Source organism: Rhinolophus sinicus, linkage group LG03, assembly GCF_036562045.2.
Source record: "Rhinolophus sinicus isolate RSC01 linkage group LG03, ASM3656204v1, whole genome shotgun sequence".
NCBI lineage: Eukaryota > Metazoa > Chordata > Mammalia > Chiroptera > Rhinolophidae > Rhinolophus > Rhinolophus sinicus.
The window spans coordinates 123,438,751-123,455,559 of NC_133753.1; the positions used below are offsets into that span (position 1 = coordinate 123,438,751).

Here is a 16,809-nt window from a genome sequence, read left to right on the forward strand (position 1 = left end):
AAATGCCTCATCACTATCCCACTGTTGTGAAAAGTGTGGGGAAAACTGTAATTTGATAGTGTTTCTCAAACCAAGGACATAAATCTTAAGGGTCCTCAAATCCTTTATGAAAACACATATTGTTTTCATTCTCATGTTAATCTAGAAACATGCAATATGAGCATATTTTTCACCATTTGGATGATCAAATATTAATGTATCAAGTATCATCACTTGATTTCAGAGACCACACTGGTACTAGTATTACTTTACCTGCTTTGGGCTACTAAAAACAGAAGCAATCTAAAATGCAAATGATGCATAAAAGTCAAATGACATTCGAATGTAACACAGAAGGGTTTTATAACAGAACAAAGAAAGGTGGTGGAAAAACTGGAGTACAAGCATGTCCAAACAACCTCAAAGAAGTCAGCATTATATTCACATTGCGGTTGGTGGTTTGATTTCAACAAAAACATCACAATAATTTCATTTTATGAAAATAAATTTTATATGTTCTACAGTTTTGTATTTAAAAATTCGTTTGGGTTTTATAGTTGTACTAAGAACTAAAGAGGCCCTCAAAAATTCCAAAGAAGTCAACCATCTATGACAACCTTGTAATTAAAAGACAAACACTAGGTTAATCTCAATATAATCATTCCATGCCTTCATTTGGGGAGGGAAAAAAGAAGGATCAAGTTTGGGTACAACATAACCATGTCATGAAGCCCTATGGATGCTAAGATTCTGACAGGTATTTTCCAATAAAAGTCTGGCTTCAGATGTTCAATAAAATCCCTTAAGTGTTTTAACGTTATCACAGATATTTTTTTAATCTAAGTATAAATTTTAAATAAATGGGTATTTTTCCATTAAAAATTTAACCATAGAGAAAAACAGAAAAATACCCCAGAAACAGAGATAATGACCAACAGTTCAGAGAGTAGGTACTTATCCAGTTTTTCTTTCTCTTCCTTCTGCCTATACTGTTCCTAATTAATTTCAAGGTGAATCAGTGTTCTCCTTTATCTACACATTAAACTACTTTAAAAAGAGTAGTAAAGATTTAGCAAGAGAAATTACATCCACTGACTTAACTCTGGAATCTATTTATACTCTTTATCCATTTTTTTCCTACCCCAAAACCATAAGAAAATAAGTGAGCTGGCTGAACCAACCATCTACAGTTCAAGATACACTTGGAATTAATGTTGAAAAGAACCTGTTAAGTATTTGGCTCAAGTCTACACAATTAGCAAGTAACAGAACCAAATCCAAAATGACATCAATTTCCCCACTGACAACTCTTCAATCCTCCTTCATACTTAATCGTACATAAAAGTAATTCAATTCAAACATGGAAGTGGAAAATTTTTAAATACCATTTTTATTTAATCAGATAATGTATTAATTCAAAAAACCCTACAACATGCACTGAGTAATTGTTAATTATCATTTCTAATTTTTACTGTTCTTAATTACTGATTTTCTTAATCTCCAAATCAAATTATTTTGAGTCTTGAATCTGGGGTACTGGGCCTTACACAGTAAGATAGATTACACTGATTAAACAATGTAAGAATTTTAAGCTTGTACACTTCTATTACATACATTTTCTCTTTTTTAAACAATTCTGTGTCTCCATCCAAAATTTTCCATCATCTTAGATGGTATCAATTACCTCAGATAGCTCGTTGCAAGCTCTAGCCTCAGTTCTTACGTTCCTTGTCTTTCCCATCCCCCGAATTCCAGGACCAATTCCCACACAACATTCTAGGACTTTCCATCACTAGAATTATTCTGGCAGTTTGATTAAAGTAAAACATCTTAACCATAACTTTTAATGGCATTCTTTTAATTACTCGCACCATATCGTAATTCTACATCAATCTCTGACCATTTTCCTTTCTCCGTATTAGCACCCTCCTTTTATTTTCTTCCCCAAACGTGGTCCATCCGTTTAATCAATCTCCTAGCAATTCCCAAAATAGCCACACTGTTCTCTGAACACAACTCCCAGGCAAAACTTCAACCCAGGAACAAATCCAGAATACCCACAGTGGTGAGCACTTACTGAAGAAAAATCACAAGACTATGCACAACTTACCTAAGAGAAAAGAGAGGCATCGAAAAAAAGCCCCACAACTTGCCCGAGGTTGCATGGCTATTAATGCCAGCCCAAGGAATCTGCCTCCAGAACTCACGCTAGTACCTTTTATTCTATGCAGTCTTGCCACTTCAATATTTCAAGGCTGCCACAAACCAACTTGTTTAGAACTGAATCCATCCTTCCCCCACAAGACTCCTCCTTGATTTTTCTAGAAATGGAATGGCTACCAATCCACTCAACTGCTCAAACCAGAAACCAGAGCACCACCCTTCATTCATCCACCTCTCCTCAGACATCCACGTTAACATGAATTTTACCTCTGAAGTTATCATTCAAATTTAATCTATGCGATTCACCTCTATCACAGGTTTCCGTTTCTAATTCATAAATTAGTGAAAGAGCATCTCAACTATGTTTCCGTCTCACCTTCCTCCAATTCAGTCTACATTATTCCAGAGTTCTTTCAAAACACCCCTAGAGAAAAAAAACACATGTTGCAAAACATTAACAAAGGGTGAATATGTACTATAATAAGGGTATGAAGGCAGTTCACTGTAATATTCTTTCAACTTTAAGCTCGTTTTTCCCCAAAATAAAGTTTAACTGTTTTAAACATCCCCAATATTCTAGTACTCTTACGAAGTCCAAACAAACAAGGCCCACATGCCTGAGCCCTGACTTACTCTCCGTTGACCACTTCCTCCAAAGGAAACTTGCACGCCTCACGGAGTATCCCTCTCCTCTGTTCCTACCGAGCCCTCCCTATCCTGTCCTAACTTACATACTGCTCTATCATCATTTCCTTTTCTGTCTCCCTCATCTTCGTGAAGGACCGAACCAACCTTGTTCACCGCATAATGCCTAGCACAGAGTACACGGCTATTTAAAGAAGTCTACCACATCAACAATAAAGATTTCTTTCTCTATATAACTGAATTTAAAGAAACGTAACTAAAACAGGCTTCTGATTTTTGTTAAAAGCAAGGCAAGTTTAAAACTCACATGCATACACACACGGAATCTGATTCAGAACCCCAAAGTATATAAAGTTGCTATGACAGAACAGTCAATGCAAAACAGACCAAAGCCACAGAAGAAAATTTGCCAGTTTTCACCTGTTTCTATAGAAAGCAGTTTTCTGTGATTTCTCCACAGAACCTATCATCAAGCCTTTAACAAACAATGCTCAATAGTACTTCTTTCCGCTTTGATTCCTCATTTACTGCCCTACACGTAACCAGTAAAATAGCTTTATCATTTCTTCCGCTGACAGGTGTCTTCAGTCTTTTCTTTGCAGGCCCTCTACTAGGTATGGTCCAGGACCTTATTGGTCCACAGCTCCAGTGCTATAAACAGTCTACTATAAGGTTCAACCGATCCTGCCACGTAAGTCCTGAACAGAATTTTTAAATGATCTAAGTAATATTCTTTAGCCTTGCTCAAAAACTTTCTATGGTTAGCAATTACCTAGAACAGTGTTCATTCATTTTTCTGTAGGTTCCTTACTTCATGGGGCTCAAGGAAAATTATAGGGAGTTGAGGGTTATTTTAGGTCACCTACTCCAATTCTAGTGTAGTACAGTGAACTTGTGGGAATTCCATTTGAACACGATTTGTGGTTAAAAACAGTGACTTACACGAGAATAAAAATCAAAGCACTTTGGCTCAAGATTTAAAAACCCACAACCCCCCCCCTATATCTTCTATTATATCCCCATAAGAAGGCTCTGCTCCATTCAAACTCCTGTATTTCCTGAGATACCCCTTATTCTTTTCCAACTCTACAATTTTGCTCAATCCCTTTTCTTTACCTGGAACATATTCCCCACTCCTGTGTTTAGAAAATAGTCCTATATTCCCTTAAAATTATAGATTTGCTTAAAATCTTTCCACCCTTTCCCAAATTCTAAAAATCTTTACTATCAGGACCATTAGCAAATTGTCTTTTTTTTTTTTGCCCTGTGACATAACCTGTTTTATAATCTTAAATATTCATGTGACTCTTTTATACCTAATTATGCAAGTTTCTACCTTACCTGTAAATGGGGGGTGAGGGGGGGAAGCTCCTTCAAAGGCAAGGACTTGTTATTTGCCACAAAACCAAAAACATTACTTTGAACACAGTAAGTATTCAATAATTATTTAAGGATTAAAGATCATCTGGTTAAATCAAACAGAAAAGGAAAGTAAAAAAACAGATCAATTGTTGAAATAGGCTATTTTTGAAAGAAAAGAAAATCAAATTCAATTCTAATCATCAGTGCACATTTCAAGGGATCCTCTACGTAATAATAAGAATACTATTAAATTGTCTACTATTCATATTTGACAATTTTTAGAAATTAACTATGATTTATCTAATAGGTTATAAATCTGAAAGACAAGAAAAAGGAAATTTGTGCTAAAATATTTTACTAACAAGAATGAATGAAAGTCATTATAGTAATAAAAAGGATATCAGCTTTAGCAAAGTCTCTTATCCCACACTGAGGTAATCCTGGTGTGTTCTGCATATAGAAATCCAAGTAAAACCAATGGGCAAGTTCAATCTGAAAACACACTCGAATAGCATTGTCTCTTTCCTCGCTGGGAATATGCAAAATAAATCGGCTGTCAAAAACAAAAACATATAAAAATTACATTTACAAACTATAATGACTTATTTTAATCTATTTAATTGCTTCATCCCTGACCCACCACCATACAAAAGGGACTAAAAGCAATGCTAACCAAGGGAACAAAATTTGGGGAAAATTACCATAAGGAAGATGAGTCTAGGGGAAAAAAAAACAAAAAGGTATCACATGTATCTCACTCAGAATTTTTTAAAGAGGTCTTTTATCCTCTGTTCACAAAACAAATATGAGCTCACTAACAACGAACTAAAGGCGAGCAAGAAAACAACCTTCACTAGGAAGTCCTCCCATGTCTGGTAACATTTTCTAAGAATATATGCAAATATATTTGCAAAATCAAACAGAAAAGATGTTAGCTGCTTAATCTTCACATTGAAAGTATTATCAAAAAAAAAGTAAAGAAATTAACACTACTGCACATTAATAGACTAGACTTCCCCAAGAGCTTCATCCACAGAACCTGGGTTCAAACTAACTTTCAAATACAGTATACTCAAAAAATCCTGAATTGTCTTTTCCAAGTACATTGGGGGTGGGGGGAAGTGGCATATTTATTATACATATAAAATAAGTACATTATACGAGATCTGACAATTAAGCTGGCGAACTCATCCTAGAAAAAGTGCTACATAGCTCATTGCTGAATATCACTATGGTCACCTTCGAAGTACTCCCCTTGGAAAGCTATGCACCGACGCAAGCACCTAGTCCACCCTACAAAGCAATTTTGGAACTCTTTTTCTGGAATGGCCATCAGAGCTGTCATCATTTTACCCTTGATGTCCTGAATGTCAACAAAATGTCTTCCTTTCAATATTTCCTTTATCTTTGGGTAAAGAAAGAAGTCACTGGGGGCCAGATCAGGTGAGTAGGGAGGGTGTTCCAATACAGTTATTTGTTTACTGGCTAAAAACTCCGTCAGACAGTGAGTGCCCTGTGGGCTGGTGCATTGTCGTGATGCAAGAGCCATGAATTGTTGGCGAAAAGTTCTGGTCGTCTAACTTTTTCACACAGCCTTTTCAGCACTTCCAAATAGTAAACTTGGTTAACTGTTTGTCCAGTTGGTACAGATTCATAATGAATAATCCTTCTGATATTAAAAAAGGTTAACATTGTTGAAAGTTCTCAAACTTAATTGCCAGAACTCGTATGTACGTGTGTGTATATATATATGACTTAAATAATAAACCCTTTTTGTGCAAACAAGTCAGAATTCAGAAGTCTAAGTAAATGTGATTTACAGTAGTCATTAAGCAACCACCAAATGTTTCTTCACTGCACCATATTTTTGTTAATCCTTTCTAGTGACCTTCGAGACAGATTGAACTACATAAAAGAAATCTGTTGGTTTTTAGTATCATTTTCAAAAATTAAGAATAGTATCACCCCGTTTGCTCACTTACACTATTCACTAGCTATGGCGCTTAAATGTCCTTGGTTGTTTCCAAGTTTCAAATCAAACTTCAAACAAAATACTTTTAAATTATATAAAAATGCGACAGTCCAATAAGGGAAGTAGTAAGCAAATGGTAGCACAAATGTATATACAATAATCTACATTTCAATGCAGAAAACTTATGTGGAAAAGGATCCTACACTAAGGATCTTACTCTAAGAACAAAATGTGTTAACATGCAATCCTGATGGCATCGTCTAAGATATAAAACCCGAAACCTTCCATGTGGCATTCGGGAGCTGGTCGCTGCTCAGCTGCATAACCTCTGCTGTCACCCGAAGAGGCTGTTCACACCCCGCGATACCTAATGCTCGGGGCTCCTAAACTGCCATCCACATACTGTATTTACACTCCCCTTCTCTGGTCTCTAGCAAACTCCTCATTCATTCATCCTCTATGACTTACAAACACTACCTCTCCTATGTAGGCACAGCAGACTCCTCTGAACAGGTATATACTATGCTCTCTCACACTCCCATCCATTACAGCAATTATCTGATTTTTACTACTATGGTCCACAAACCCTTCCACATTAGTTCAGAGACAGTGTACTATTAAACTTGCATATTATTACACCCGTAGTCTAGCAAACTGTCTGACATATACTGATAGTGACGAAGTGATAGTTATAATTTATCTTTTAAAGGTTTAGAGATTCATATTCCCGTTAAGATGGAGCAAGCACACTCTACTTTGTTCCCTCCTATAAAATGCAGCTATCAAACCTGGACAAAACCCATGGAGCAGCTATTTGAGAACTGTTCAAAGTAAATAGTCGCAGGAAGATTGGGAGAAAAGACTAGTATTCAAAGTGAATTTAGCATTTTCTACCTTCTAGTATCCCCCTGGCTGGATCGGGGGGTGGGAGTGGGCACTAGCAGGGACAGAGAAGGCACTCCAGATCAAGAAAGGAGTCTGAAAGGGTCTCCTAATGCTCAGACACAATGGGGGGCAAATTTCCCTTTTTCTCTTTTCTCCCTTTTCTCATGCCCCAGCCCCAAAGCTATGGCCATCATGGTTACAGAGGTGGCTGCAACAGTGGCTTAACAGGGAACCACAGAGGCTAATGAAACTCTGAGGGGCGGGAACCTTCCTCTGGGATTGCAAGACATGTGTGATCCCAGGAGAGCAGGGCCATTCTCCACTGCATTCTTTTATCCCCCAGTCGCTTGGTCCCAGACATGGGCAGACTCACATGAAGTATGTGGCCAAGTGGCTTTCTGGACCCAGGACCACAAAGGGGAGATCCAAGGAACTGAGAAGTACCAAAGAGATAGCAGAGGGAAAGCAGCTCAGGCAAACGGCCCCATGAAATTGTTTATGAACTCTGGGGTTAAACCCCAAGCCGTACAAGCTTGAATTAGACGACAAACAGCACACCACAAACTTTGTGAACTGAACTATAAGACAGACCACTGCTCAAGTCTCAGATTGGCCCCTGGGTGGTACATACAAGACACAGAGCACTGCAAAAACTAATCTTCTTTCATCTGACTTTATTTAACTTATCCTCCAGGTCTCAAAAAAAAAAAACACCACTTCTGCTATTCCTTATTTTCTGAGTTTGAGGCATTTTCTATTTCCATTATGTGGAAGATGTGGAATTACCCAACCTTCTGATTTCTCCATCCTCCCAACAAAATTATACGTATTATAGTTTTGGTTAGTTTGTCAACTTCAGCACTATTGATATTTTGCAGCAGGTAATTCTGTTGATAGGAGCCATCCTGTGCGTTGTAGGATGTTCAACAGCATCCCTCGCCTCTGCCCATTAGAGGTCAACAGCACTCCCCACCAAGTTGTGACAACCAAAAAATATCTCCAGATATTGCCAAATGCTCCCTGAGGGGAGCAAAATCACTCCCAGTTAATAACCACGGGCTTAGATCAGCCATCTTTCTATTACTATGACTCTGTAAATGCAATTCACAACTGAGCCTTTCCTGAACAGTTCTCTGTTCTCCCCACAATTAATAAAGGTCTTGTCATTGTTTTTGCTTCATTTTCTCTATATTTGTCACTAATTCAACCTTCCACTAGTTCCCCAAAATTTTTTCTCAAGATGTTAATTCAGATGCACCAGTTTCATCTTGAAGACTATCCTTGAAACTTCTGATATGAGGTGTGATCAAACAATACGGTGAATGTTTAAATGAAAAAAAATTATTACAGTATAAGATACATTGCCAGCAACCCCCTCAAAATACTCCCCCTTGCTTTGAACACACTTATCCCATCATTCTTGCCACATTCTGAAGCAGTTCTGGAAGTCCTCTTTCATGAGTGTCCTTAGCTGCGCTGTCATGGCTGCCTCAATGTCCTGAATCGATTCAAAGCGTTTATCTTTCCTAGTCATTTTGACTTTGGGGAAGAGCCCGAGTTGCCCAGTGACAGATACAGTGAATAAGGTGGATGAGGACATACAGTAATGTTTTTATTTGACAGAAATCGCTGTATCAGAAGTGATGTGACACAGAGCACTGTCACGATGGAGGATGATTTATGGCACACTTTAAAACACACCTTCTCTCAACTGTAGCTCACACCTGACTGACTGCACCAAACAAGCTGAAACTTGTCACACTGTCACTAAGGCTCAATGCTCTGCCTCCCGTATTGAAGATCCCTGCCTTTCCGTTGGATGGCAGCAGCATTCATCGTATTTTGTGATCACAATGGACAGGCTGTGTGTCACACATCGCCTCTGGTACGTAAATTTAAGTGTTTGAAGCAAGGGGGAGTATTTTGAAGGGATTAATGGCAATGTGTCTTTTACTGTAAATTTTTTAAAATTTAAACATTCACCGTATTCTTTGATCACAAGATTGACTCTGTGAATCAATCCTGACTTTCGTCTACACCTAACACACATTTGTCCTCCTATGCTGTCCTTCCACTAACATCCTAGGTTGGCTCTCTGCGTCTCTATCTTATGTTAAAGCTCATGTTTCTTGTATCCTGTTCTCCATTTACTTCTTTGTGAAACAAAGTGCATCCTCTCATACCTCCTGGAGGAAGGATGCAGGGGAGATAAATACTGAGACATTGTACATCTGAAAATATCTTTACTCAAAAAAAAAAAATAATAATATCTTTACTCTTTCCTCACACTTCATAATTTGGCTGGGTAAAGAATTCTAGGTTGGAAATCATTTTCCTTCAGAATTCTGAAAATAGTGCTCTCCTTCCAGCATGCCATTACAATGTTGAGACTGAAGCTATTCCAATTCTTAATCCTTTCTATGACCTGTTTTTATCAGTCTAGAAACTTCTAGGTTTCTCCTTATGTTCCCAGTGTTGTGAAATTTCTGTGTCTATTTTTCATGCACTGCACCAGCCATTCAATGGACCTTACTATTTGGAAACTCTCTCGTTCAGGGCTGAAGGACCTCATGGACTGATCCTCTTATGATTCTTTATCTTATATTTGCTACCTCTGATTTATTCCCCACACTTTCTGGAAAAAGTTCTTAACTTTATCTTGCAAGCCATCTATCGAGGTCTGTGTTCTGCTCCATTTTTAATTTCCAAATGCTCCTTTTGTTTAAATTTTGCTTGTATAGCTTACCATCATTTCATGGTTGTAAAAAATATTCCTAAGATAAATGTAGTTGTTTTTTAAAGTGTTATTCTACCTGCATAGTTGATTCTTCCCAGGTTTTTTTTTTCTGTTAGTTTTAAGCTTTACCTTTCATGTTAAAAGGCCTATTTCAACTGTTTAGATTTAAGTGTGACAGACCACAAAGCTATTTAGGCACCATTTAAGGTGATCAGGCTGGGCCATTAACTGAGGAAACTCCAGTGGCAGTGTCTTTTCATGTCTTTCCTTAGCTAGTCAGACCACCTAGAGAAGAACCTGCCAATCTATCTGGAGGGCAAAGGCCAGGCTATCATATTCTGGAAGCTGAGCTAAGATGACTGAGGTTTTCAGCATGTACACAGGACGCATAAATTCACTGCTGCCACTTGCCGGTATTCTCTTGTTCTGGGGCATCCTGACACCACTGCAGTGGTCTCTCATTCAGGTCCATCAGGTCTACATCACCTTCCCTTTTGTTTCAGAGTTCCCAAATTCTGCTGCTCATCTCTTCAACCATTATTCCTTTCCTTGGGGGTTTATGCATTTAATATTTTAAAAACAAAACACTTTACTCTTTTAGTGAGTATCTGTGTTCAATCTACTATCTTTAACTAGAAATTCCCATTTCAACAAATTTCTGTATGGCCCTAATCACAACCTAAAATGTGGTAACAGAGTGCCCACGACAAACTCAATCCCATGCCCATCCCCATCCCAATCCAGAAAAGCCCCAGGTGAAGAAAGGTAAACTGGAGGATGGGAATGAAAAATAGGACTAAAAAGGGGGGCGAGGGGGGGAACAGCAAGGTCTGTTTAGGTAATAGAAGAATGTCTATTCCTCTTTCACTCCTTTTTTTAATAGAAATCTCTCCTACGAAAGAGTGGGGGGAGGGGAACAATATCTGAGGCTCTTTTCTAACTTTAGTAGATAGATTTGTATTGGCACCAAAGGCAAAATTCCTACACTGGATCTCAACGGCATTCCGGTGTGAGAGCCAGCTAGCTTTGTATCTATTCACATAAAGAAGAAGCCTATCCACAAGCCACTCTACTGCTTCACCTTACATACAAAAAGAAAATCAAGAATCACCCAACATCTAAGGAAAACCTGGGGTGTGATTAAGAAAAAAATTAAATAAATTTTAAAACTGTCCCTGAAGAAAAGACAGTGTTGAGATCATCTCCTAGAACCTTGGTGCTCAAAGTGTGGACCCTCGAGAACCTGGGAGCATTCAGTGTGAGAAGAGAAACAGACATTTAAGTCACAGAAGGACTGAGAAAATTGACTTCCTAATGACTCCCTCAAAGGAAATGACTTTAGACCGTGCATCGACAAAGCAAGAATGACCAAGAAAGCATAAAATATGAGATTCAAGACAGAACAGAGACAAGGTGGGAGAGCTGGGAAATGGAAGGCTAGTACACCAGTTGTTTGGTAAGTGAACCCATCCAGATTGGACCAGGAGAGTGGCGTCTCCAAGAGGGCACTCTGGAGAAAGACAGAATTCTGTAGAAAAGAAGGCATGATTGAGGGTGTGACCGAGGATATAATAAAGGACCAACACAGCTAGAAACTTTGGACATGTTGGGGGAGAGGGGTAGATGTACAAGAGAATCACAGCCTAAATGTGAAATAAAATGCCAAAATTAGAACAAAAAGACAATCCAAGGGAAAATAAAGGGTTTCAAGAATAGCTAGAAGGAATCAGAATAATCTTTCTCCAAAAGGAAAAACTAAAAGGCTGCATTATTTTGACCAATTTGTAGACTGGAAAAAAGAAAAATTCATATGAATATTCTCTCTGAAGATCCTTACCAAGGTATCCTGAGAATGGCCTGATGGAAAAGAAACAAAATCCTAGCACCTGCCTCTTCTGTGAAAAATATATACCTAGTTATATTGCATAACAAATGCTATTATTATTGTTCAGCTTTTGCAATCAACAGACTTCAGAAGGTTACAAAATGAAATGTAAATATTATCAATCTTAATTTTTATTTTGGTTAAACCTGGATAGAAACTGAGGGAATGCATAAGAAAGAAATGGAAGATGGGGAACTAATTACCTCACTTTATCAAATAAAGACTCAAGAGATACTTTCTATAAGTTTATAAAATAAATACATATAATTTTAAGTATACAAAGTCACAAAGGTAACCAACAGAACAATTTAAAACAGTGATATAAATATATTGGAAGTAGGCCAAGGTCAACAGTAGGTGTGGTAAATTAACCCCCTATCAAGGTAAACTAAATCATCAATCTAATATCTGAAGTTGATAAAATAAGAAACTGGTATAATTATATTTTAAAACATTGAAGTATTCTCCAGACTTCAACATAAAATTGGTAATAGACTGGAGAGCAGAACTGGGACAGAAAAGGATAGGGCAAGAGACTTGCTTTTCATTTATAAATTCTTTTGTACTGTTTGATTTTTTGAAACCTCTTTTTAATAGTTAAAAGCTGACTTATTTAAGAAATTTTGTAAGAAAAAGGAAATGTGACACATGAAAATTACACTTCAATGCTTTCATTCTGTGCATGTTTTTGAGTTGTTTTAAAGATACGAAAGTGTGTGAATATATACATATAATGCACATAGAAATAAAATGCTTTCCACAATAATTTGTTATGGGAAAATTTCTCCAACTCACAGAATGTCATATTTCCAACGTTCCCAAAGATAGAAAGAATATTAGCACGAGGACTGCAATTGGAACAAAAATGTTTCAGAATTGAACATTAAAATGGTAAGGTGACGATGAGCACAGATTATTTAACCTATGCAATCACCAAAATAGCAGCAACATTCGTTGCCAAAAAATACTTTTCTCTTTTTAACACTAGAGTAGTCTTACCATTTAATCCTTAAAGGGGCTTTAAAAAAAAAACCTCCAAGCATCTCTTTAAAAGATAAACAACTTACCAAATTATAGTTTTCAGTTTTTACTTTAAAAACATGTTCTCCAATTCTTTAATAAGCTAATTTAAATAGTATTGAAAAACTGACTTTTAATGTCAAAAATCATGGTGCACCCAAGGCAAATACTACCATAAAACTGGTGATTTCCTTTTTTACATAAACATACACTCTTTATTATAAAGCCATTTTTGTTCACTAGAACATTCTAGACAGGAGTCTTCCTCTCCTCTAATTCCATTCCACCCAGAAGCAACTAGTGTTAATCAGCTTGGTATACAGTTGACCCTTGAACACAGGTTTGAACTGCACTTATAGATGGATTTTTTTTCCCAATAAATACTACAAATGTTATTTTTTCTTCCTTATGATTTTCTTAATGTTTTCTTTTCTCTAGCTTACTTTATTGTAAGAATACACTACAGAATATATATAACTTGCAAAATATGTGTTAACCAACTGTTTGTTATCAGTAAGGCTATCTGCAGTTAAGTTTTTGAGGAATCAAGTTATACACAGATTTTTGACTGCAGTGGGGTTGGCGCCCCTAACTCCCCACTCCACCCCCCCTCTCCCGTGCTATTCAAGGGTCAACTGTACATTCTTTCAGATTTTTCCTGTGCATACACACACATATACACAAAACATTTAAAAATTTGTTTTCACAAAAGGCATCAAATGAGTAGTACATTACATTCAGTAGTAGATTCTGTGCATCTTTTCAAGACAAATATTTTCCCTTCAGTTTACTGTTTGCTACTTTCCATAGGCGTTTCTAATGGCTGCACAGTATTTCAGTAAATGAAATGCTATCTATTAAACCATCTAAAAATAACATTCCATGTCTTAAGTTATCAGCAGTCTAATGGTTACAAAGTCCCATCTTGAAATTTTAAGTTTCTTGCTCTAATTTTTACATCAAAATCAATCTCAAGTTTTAACTTTCTTCAAAATATATGGTCAATAACTAAAGCAGACAATATTAGCAGGAATATGTAACTTATCAAAAATAAAATTAACACAAAACGAAAAACCTCTTAAATATATTAATAAGCAGAATTGATGAAAATATAAAGGGAGTAAAAACAAAGGTCAAGACCAAACTCACAAATCAAGAGGAACTCAAAACAGCAAAGTGCTGAAAAATTAACCTTTCCCAAAGTAAGCTTCATTTTTATAAAAATTAGAAATTACATAAAATTCTAAGTGCAAAAATTGTAAAAATTCCTGAAAAAGCCCACAATCAAAAGCCTAAATTGTCAACATTAAATAATATTTAAATTACTCAACAAAGATACTATAAGTATTAACTTGAAAATGGCATTACTTTTAAAACATGAAGTTTTAAAAAATGCCTACTTGACATTGACGGGATATAAAGTACAGCATAAGGAATACAGTCAATGATACTGTAATAACAATGTATGTTGTCAGATGGATACTAGATTTATCAGGGTGATCACTTCGTAAGTTATATAAATGTCTAATCACTATGTTGTACACCTGAAACTAATATAATATTGAATGTCAACTATAATTGAAACATTTTTAAAAAGAAATGGCTATTTGGTTTCATTATTAGTTTATTAAGTAGCTAGCCCTAATTTTTACACACACCATCCTTATTTATGTAGCCAAAACATAATTGCAAAATAATTCTTAAAAGAAAAAGGATGTTACTCTATTCTAAAAGATTTTTGCAAAACAGCTTAAATACACTAAGTGGAAAACTAAGAACTCTTATTTAACACTCAACAGATGTGAAACAGCGTTAACAAATACAATGTAATTATTTTGAAACAGGTTCCACACATAAAACCAATCACCTTCATAATGGTTGATACGATTTCTTTAAATGATGTAATCCTCCATAATATACAAAGTAAACCCAGTATTAGTAAGATTAGATGCCTATAAAAAGTATGATTACCATCTTTTTCTAAATAAACCTGCATTCCTATTAATCCATTATTGCTCCTTTCCAAATACTCATCTTTAATTTTTTTCTACTACAAAATGCACATCCTTTTAGAAATCTTGAAAACATGAATAAGAAAATCATAATCCCACTTTCGGTATATGTTCTTCTAGTCATTTATCTACACAGACATACATATGTATCAAATCTTTCTTTTCCTTTTCTTAAAAAATTGAGATCATAGTGCCTCTAAAGTGGTTCATTCAAATCTTTCATATTCCAAAAATTAGAATACCATCACCAAAGAAGTACCAGTGATATTCTTATTTGTTGCAAAATTATTCTATTTACTTAGCTGCGTGTACCTTTCTTTCCTGAGGTTTAAAACGTTAGACTTGATTTTCTATTAAATCCACCTGATGTAGGAGAAAAAGCACAGGCATTTTAGAGAATAAGGCCTAGGTTTCAAATCTTGATTTTCTAAATCACGATGAATGTGACCTTGTGTAAATTACAACCTCTCTGAGTCTGTGTGTCAGCTGAAACTTTAAATAATTGTACCTACCAAATACGGTTGTTTTGAGGATTAAATAAAATGTTAAAGGAGGACCCAGTGCCTAGCACCCAAGAGTAACCCTACAAATATTACTCATTAAAAAAAACAAACGCGCGAATGAGACATTCACTAAAAGTCAGACTTTGAGACATAAATACACTAACTATAATTGAAATGGTGTTATTTTATCAGTTTTTACTCACTTGTAATTTCAATTATTTCACAACCCACTTACACCTGGCGAAAATTAAAAAATTTACTTAGTTTGGGAAAAAATATATTTAAAGTTCATTTTACACGTGTTCGGCTATCTGAAATTATAACTAACAAGAAGGAAGAATGCAGAAATTTTCTCTTGTAAAAATATACCATGAGTTAAAACCCTGGGGTTGAGAATTTCCTTTAAGAAGGATAATTAAGTGACGAAAAGAAAAGCAGCTCTAGACTGTTTTCCCCTCCCAACTTCCAATATAAGTTTTGGGATGAACAAGAGAGTAATTCTTTATAGCAATTACAGAAAATGCCACGGGGGGAAGAGAAGTTTGAAAACTGCTCCCCGCGTAGGTCTGGGGACCCGGGATTCTAAGATTTAAAACAAAGTCTTTCAACAGAATTAGGGAATGAGCCGGAGGGAGGAGGGGAAACGGTCTGTAAAAGTCAAAGAGGCAGAAAAAGCAGAAGGGGGGAGGGGGCAGCTTCAAAAACGCGAAGGACCCAGGCTTCCGCGAAGCGGCTTCGCTTACGGAAGAGTTGGGGAAGTAAAAAATGAGGAAATTTCGGGGCTCGGCGAAGAAGGACGGGAGGGGCGTGAGAAACAGGGAGGCTGCGGCGGGAAACGAGGAGTGGTGTCGTCCGAGAGAAGGGTCGCCCGGGGAAAGGGAGCGGCGGCGGGACCGGAAAAGCGAGGGCAAGGATGTGGGCGGGGGAGAGACAGGGAGGCCTCTGCGGATGTCGAATCTGAGGGAAAAAAAGCGAGCGAGAGGACCAAAGGGGACCCGGGTAGCGCGGAGCGCCGCGGTACCTGCAGAGATCGTCCAGGACGCTGCCGGGAATCTCCACCCGTTTGGTCTCCATGATGAGGACCCACAGCAGGAGCAGCGCATCCCGGCTCCGCGCTGCCGGGGACCGAGGGTATGACACGGAGAGCGGGCTGCAGCAGCGGCGGCTCCAACGAGTACGAGAGGGGGAAGGGGCGAGACCCGCTTACTTATGTTCCGCACCCTCAGCCCTGGACCCCCGAGGCTGGGCCAAGGCGCGGGGCGGAGCCCCGGGAGTTACGCCCCGTTCTGCTTGAACGGCCCAATGGGAAGCTGGGAATTCGGGAGCCTGAGTTCCCTAAGCCAATGAGACATTTGCTTATTGGTCCGTCGTCTCCAATCCGTCTTCAAGCTGCTCAGTTGCTACTCAGAAAACCAACTTCCCGCCGCCTTTGACTGAGCCCTGGGGTGGATACGCGCATGCGCACCACACCTCCTCTGCACTCCTAGGAAGTCTGCAGGGCGCAGGTCTTCTCTGTACTCCCGGAGTCTAGCACAGGGACATGGGCGTGGCATACACGGCCTCCCCGTGATTGAGCAGATTCAAACCTCTACAGAGCAGACCCCGCGGGCGCGTTCAGGTCTGTACAAGCATGCACTCACGGTTCC

The 16,809-nt window shown here is 37.8% G+C and overlaps 1 protein-coding gene across 2 annotated transcripts in view; it reads right to left on the reverse strand.

Annotated features, from left to right (window-relative positions):
• Window positions 1-16,431, reverse strand: part of DCP2 (decapping mRNA 2) — a 42,020-nt gene extending 25,589 nt beyond the window's left edge. The window contains exons 1-2 of one of the 2 annotated variants that reach the window (XM_019727793.2): window positions 16,185-16,431; window positions 4,551-4,702 (exon numbers count right to left, since the gene is read on the reverse strand). In XM_019727793.2, coding sequence (XP_019583352.1) covers window positions 4,551-4,702; window positions 16,185-16,237 — 205 coding nt within the window. In that variant the 5' untranslated portion in view covers window positions 16,238-16,431. The remainder of the gene's footprint in view (window positions 1-4,550; window positions 4,703-16,184) is intronic. The other variant, XM_019727794.2, reaches the window with a different exon arrangement.
• Window positions 16,432-16,809: the final 378 nt, after the last annotated feature.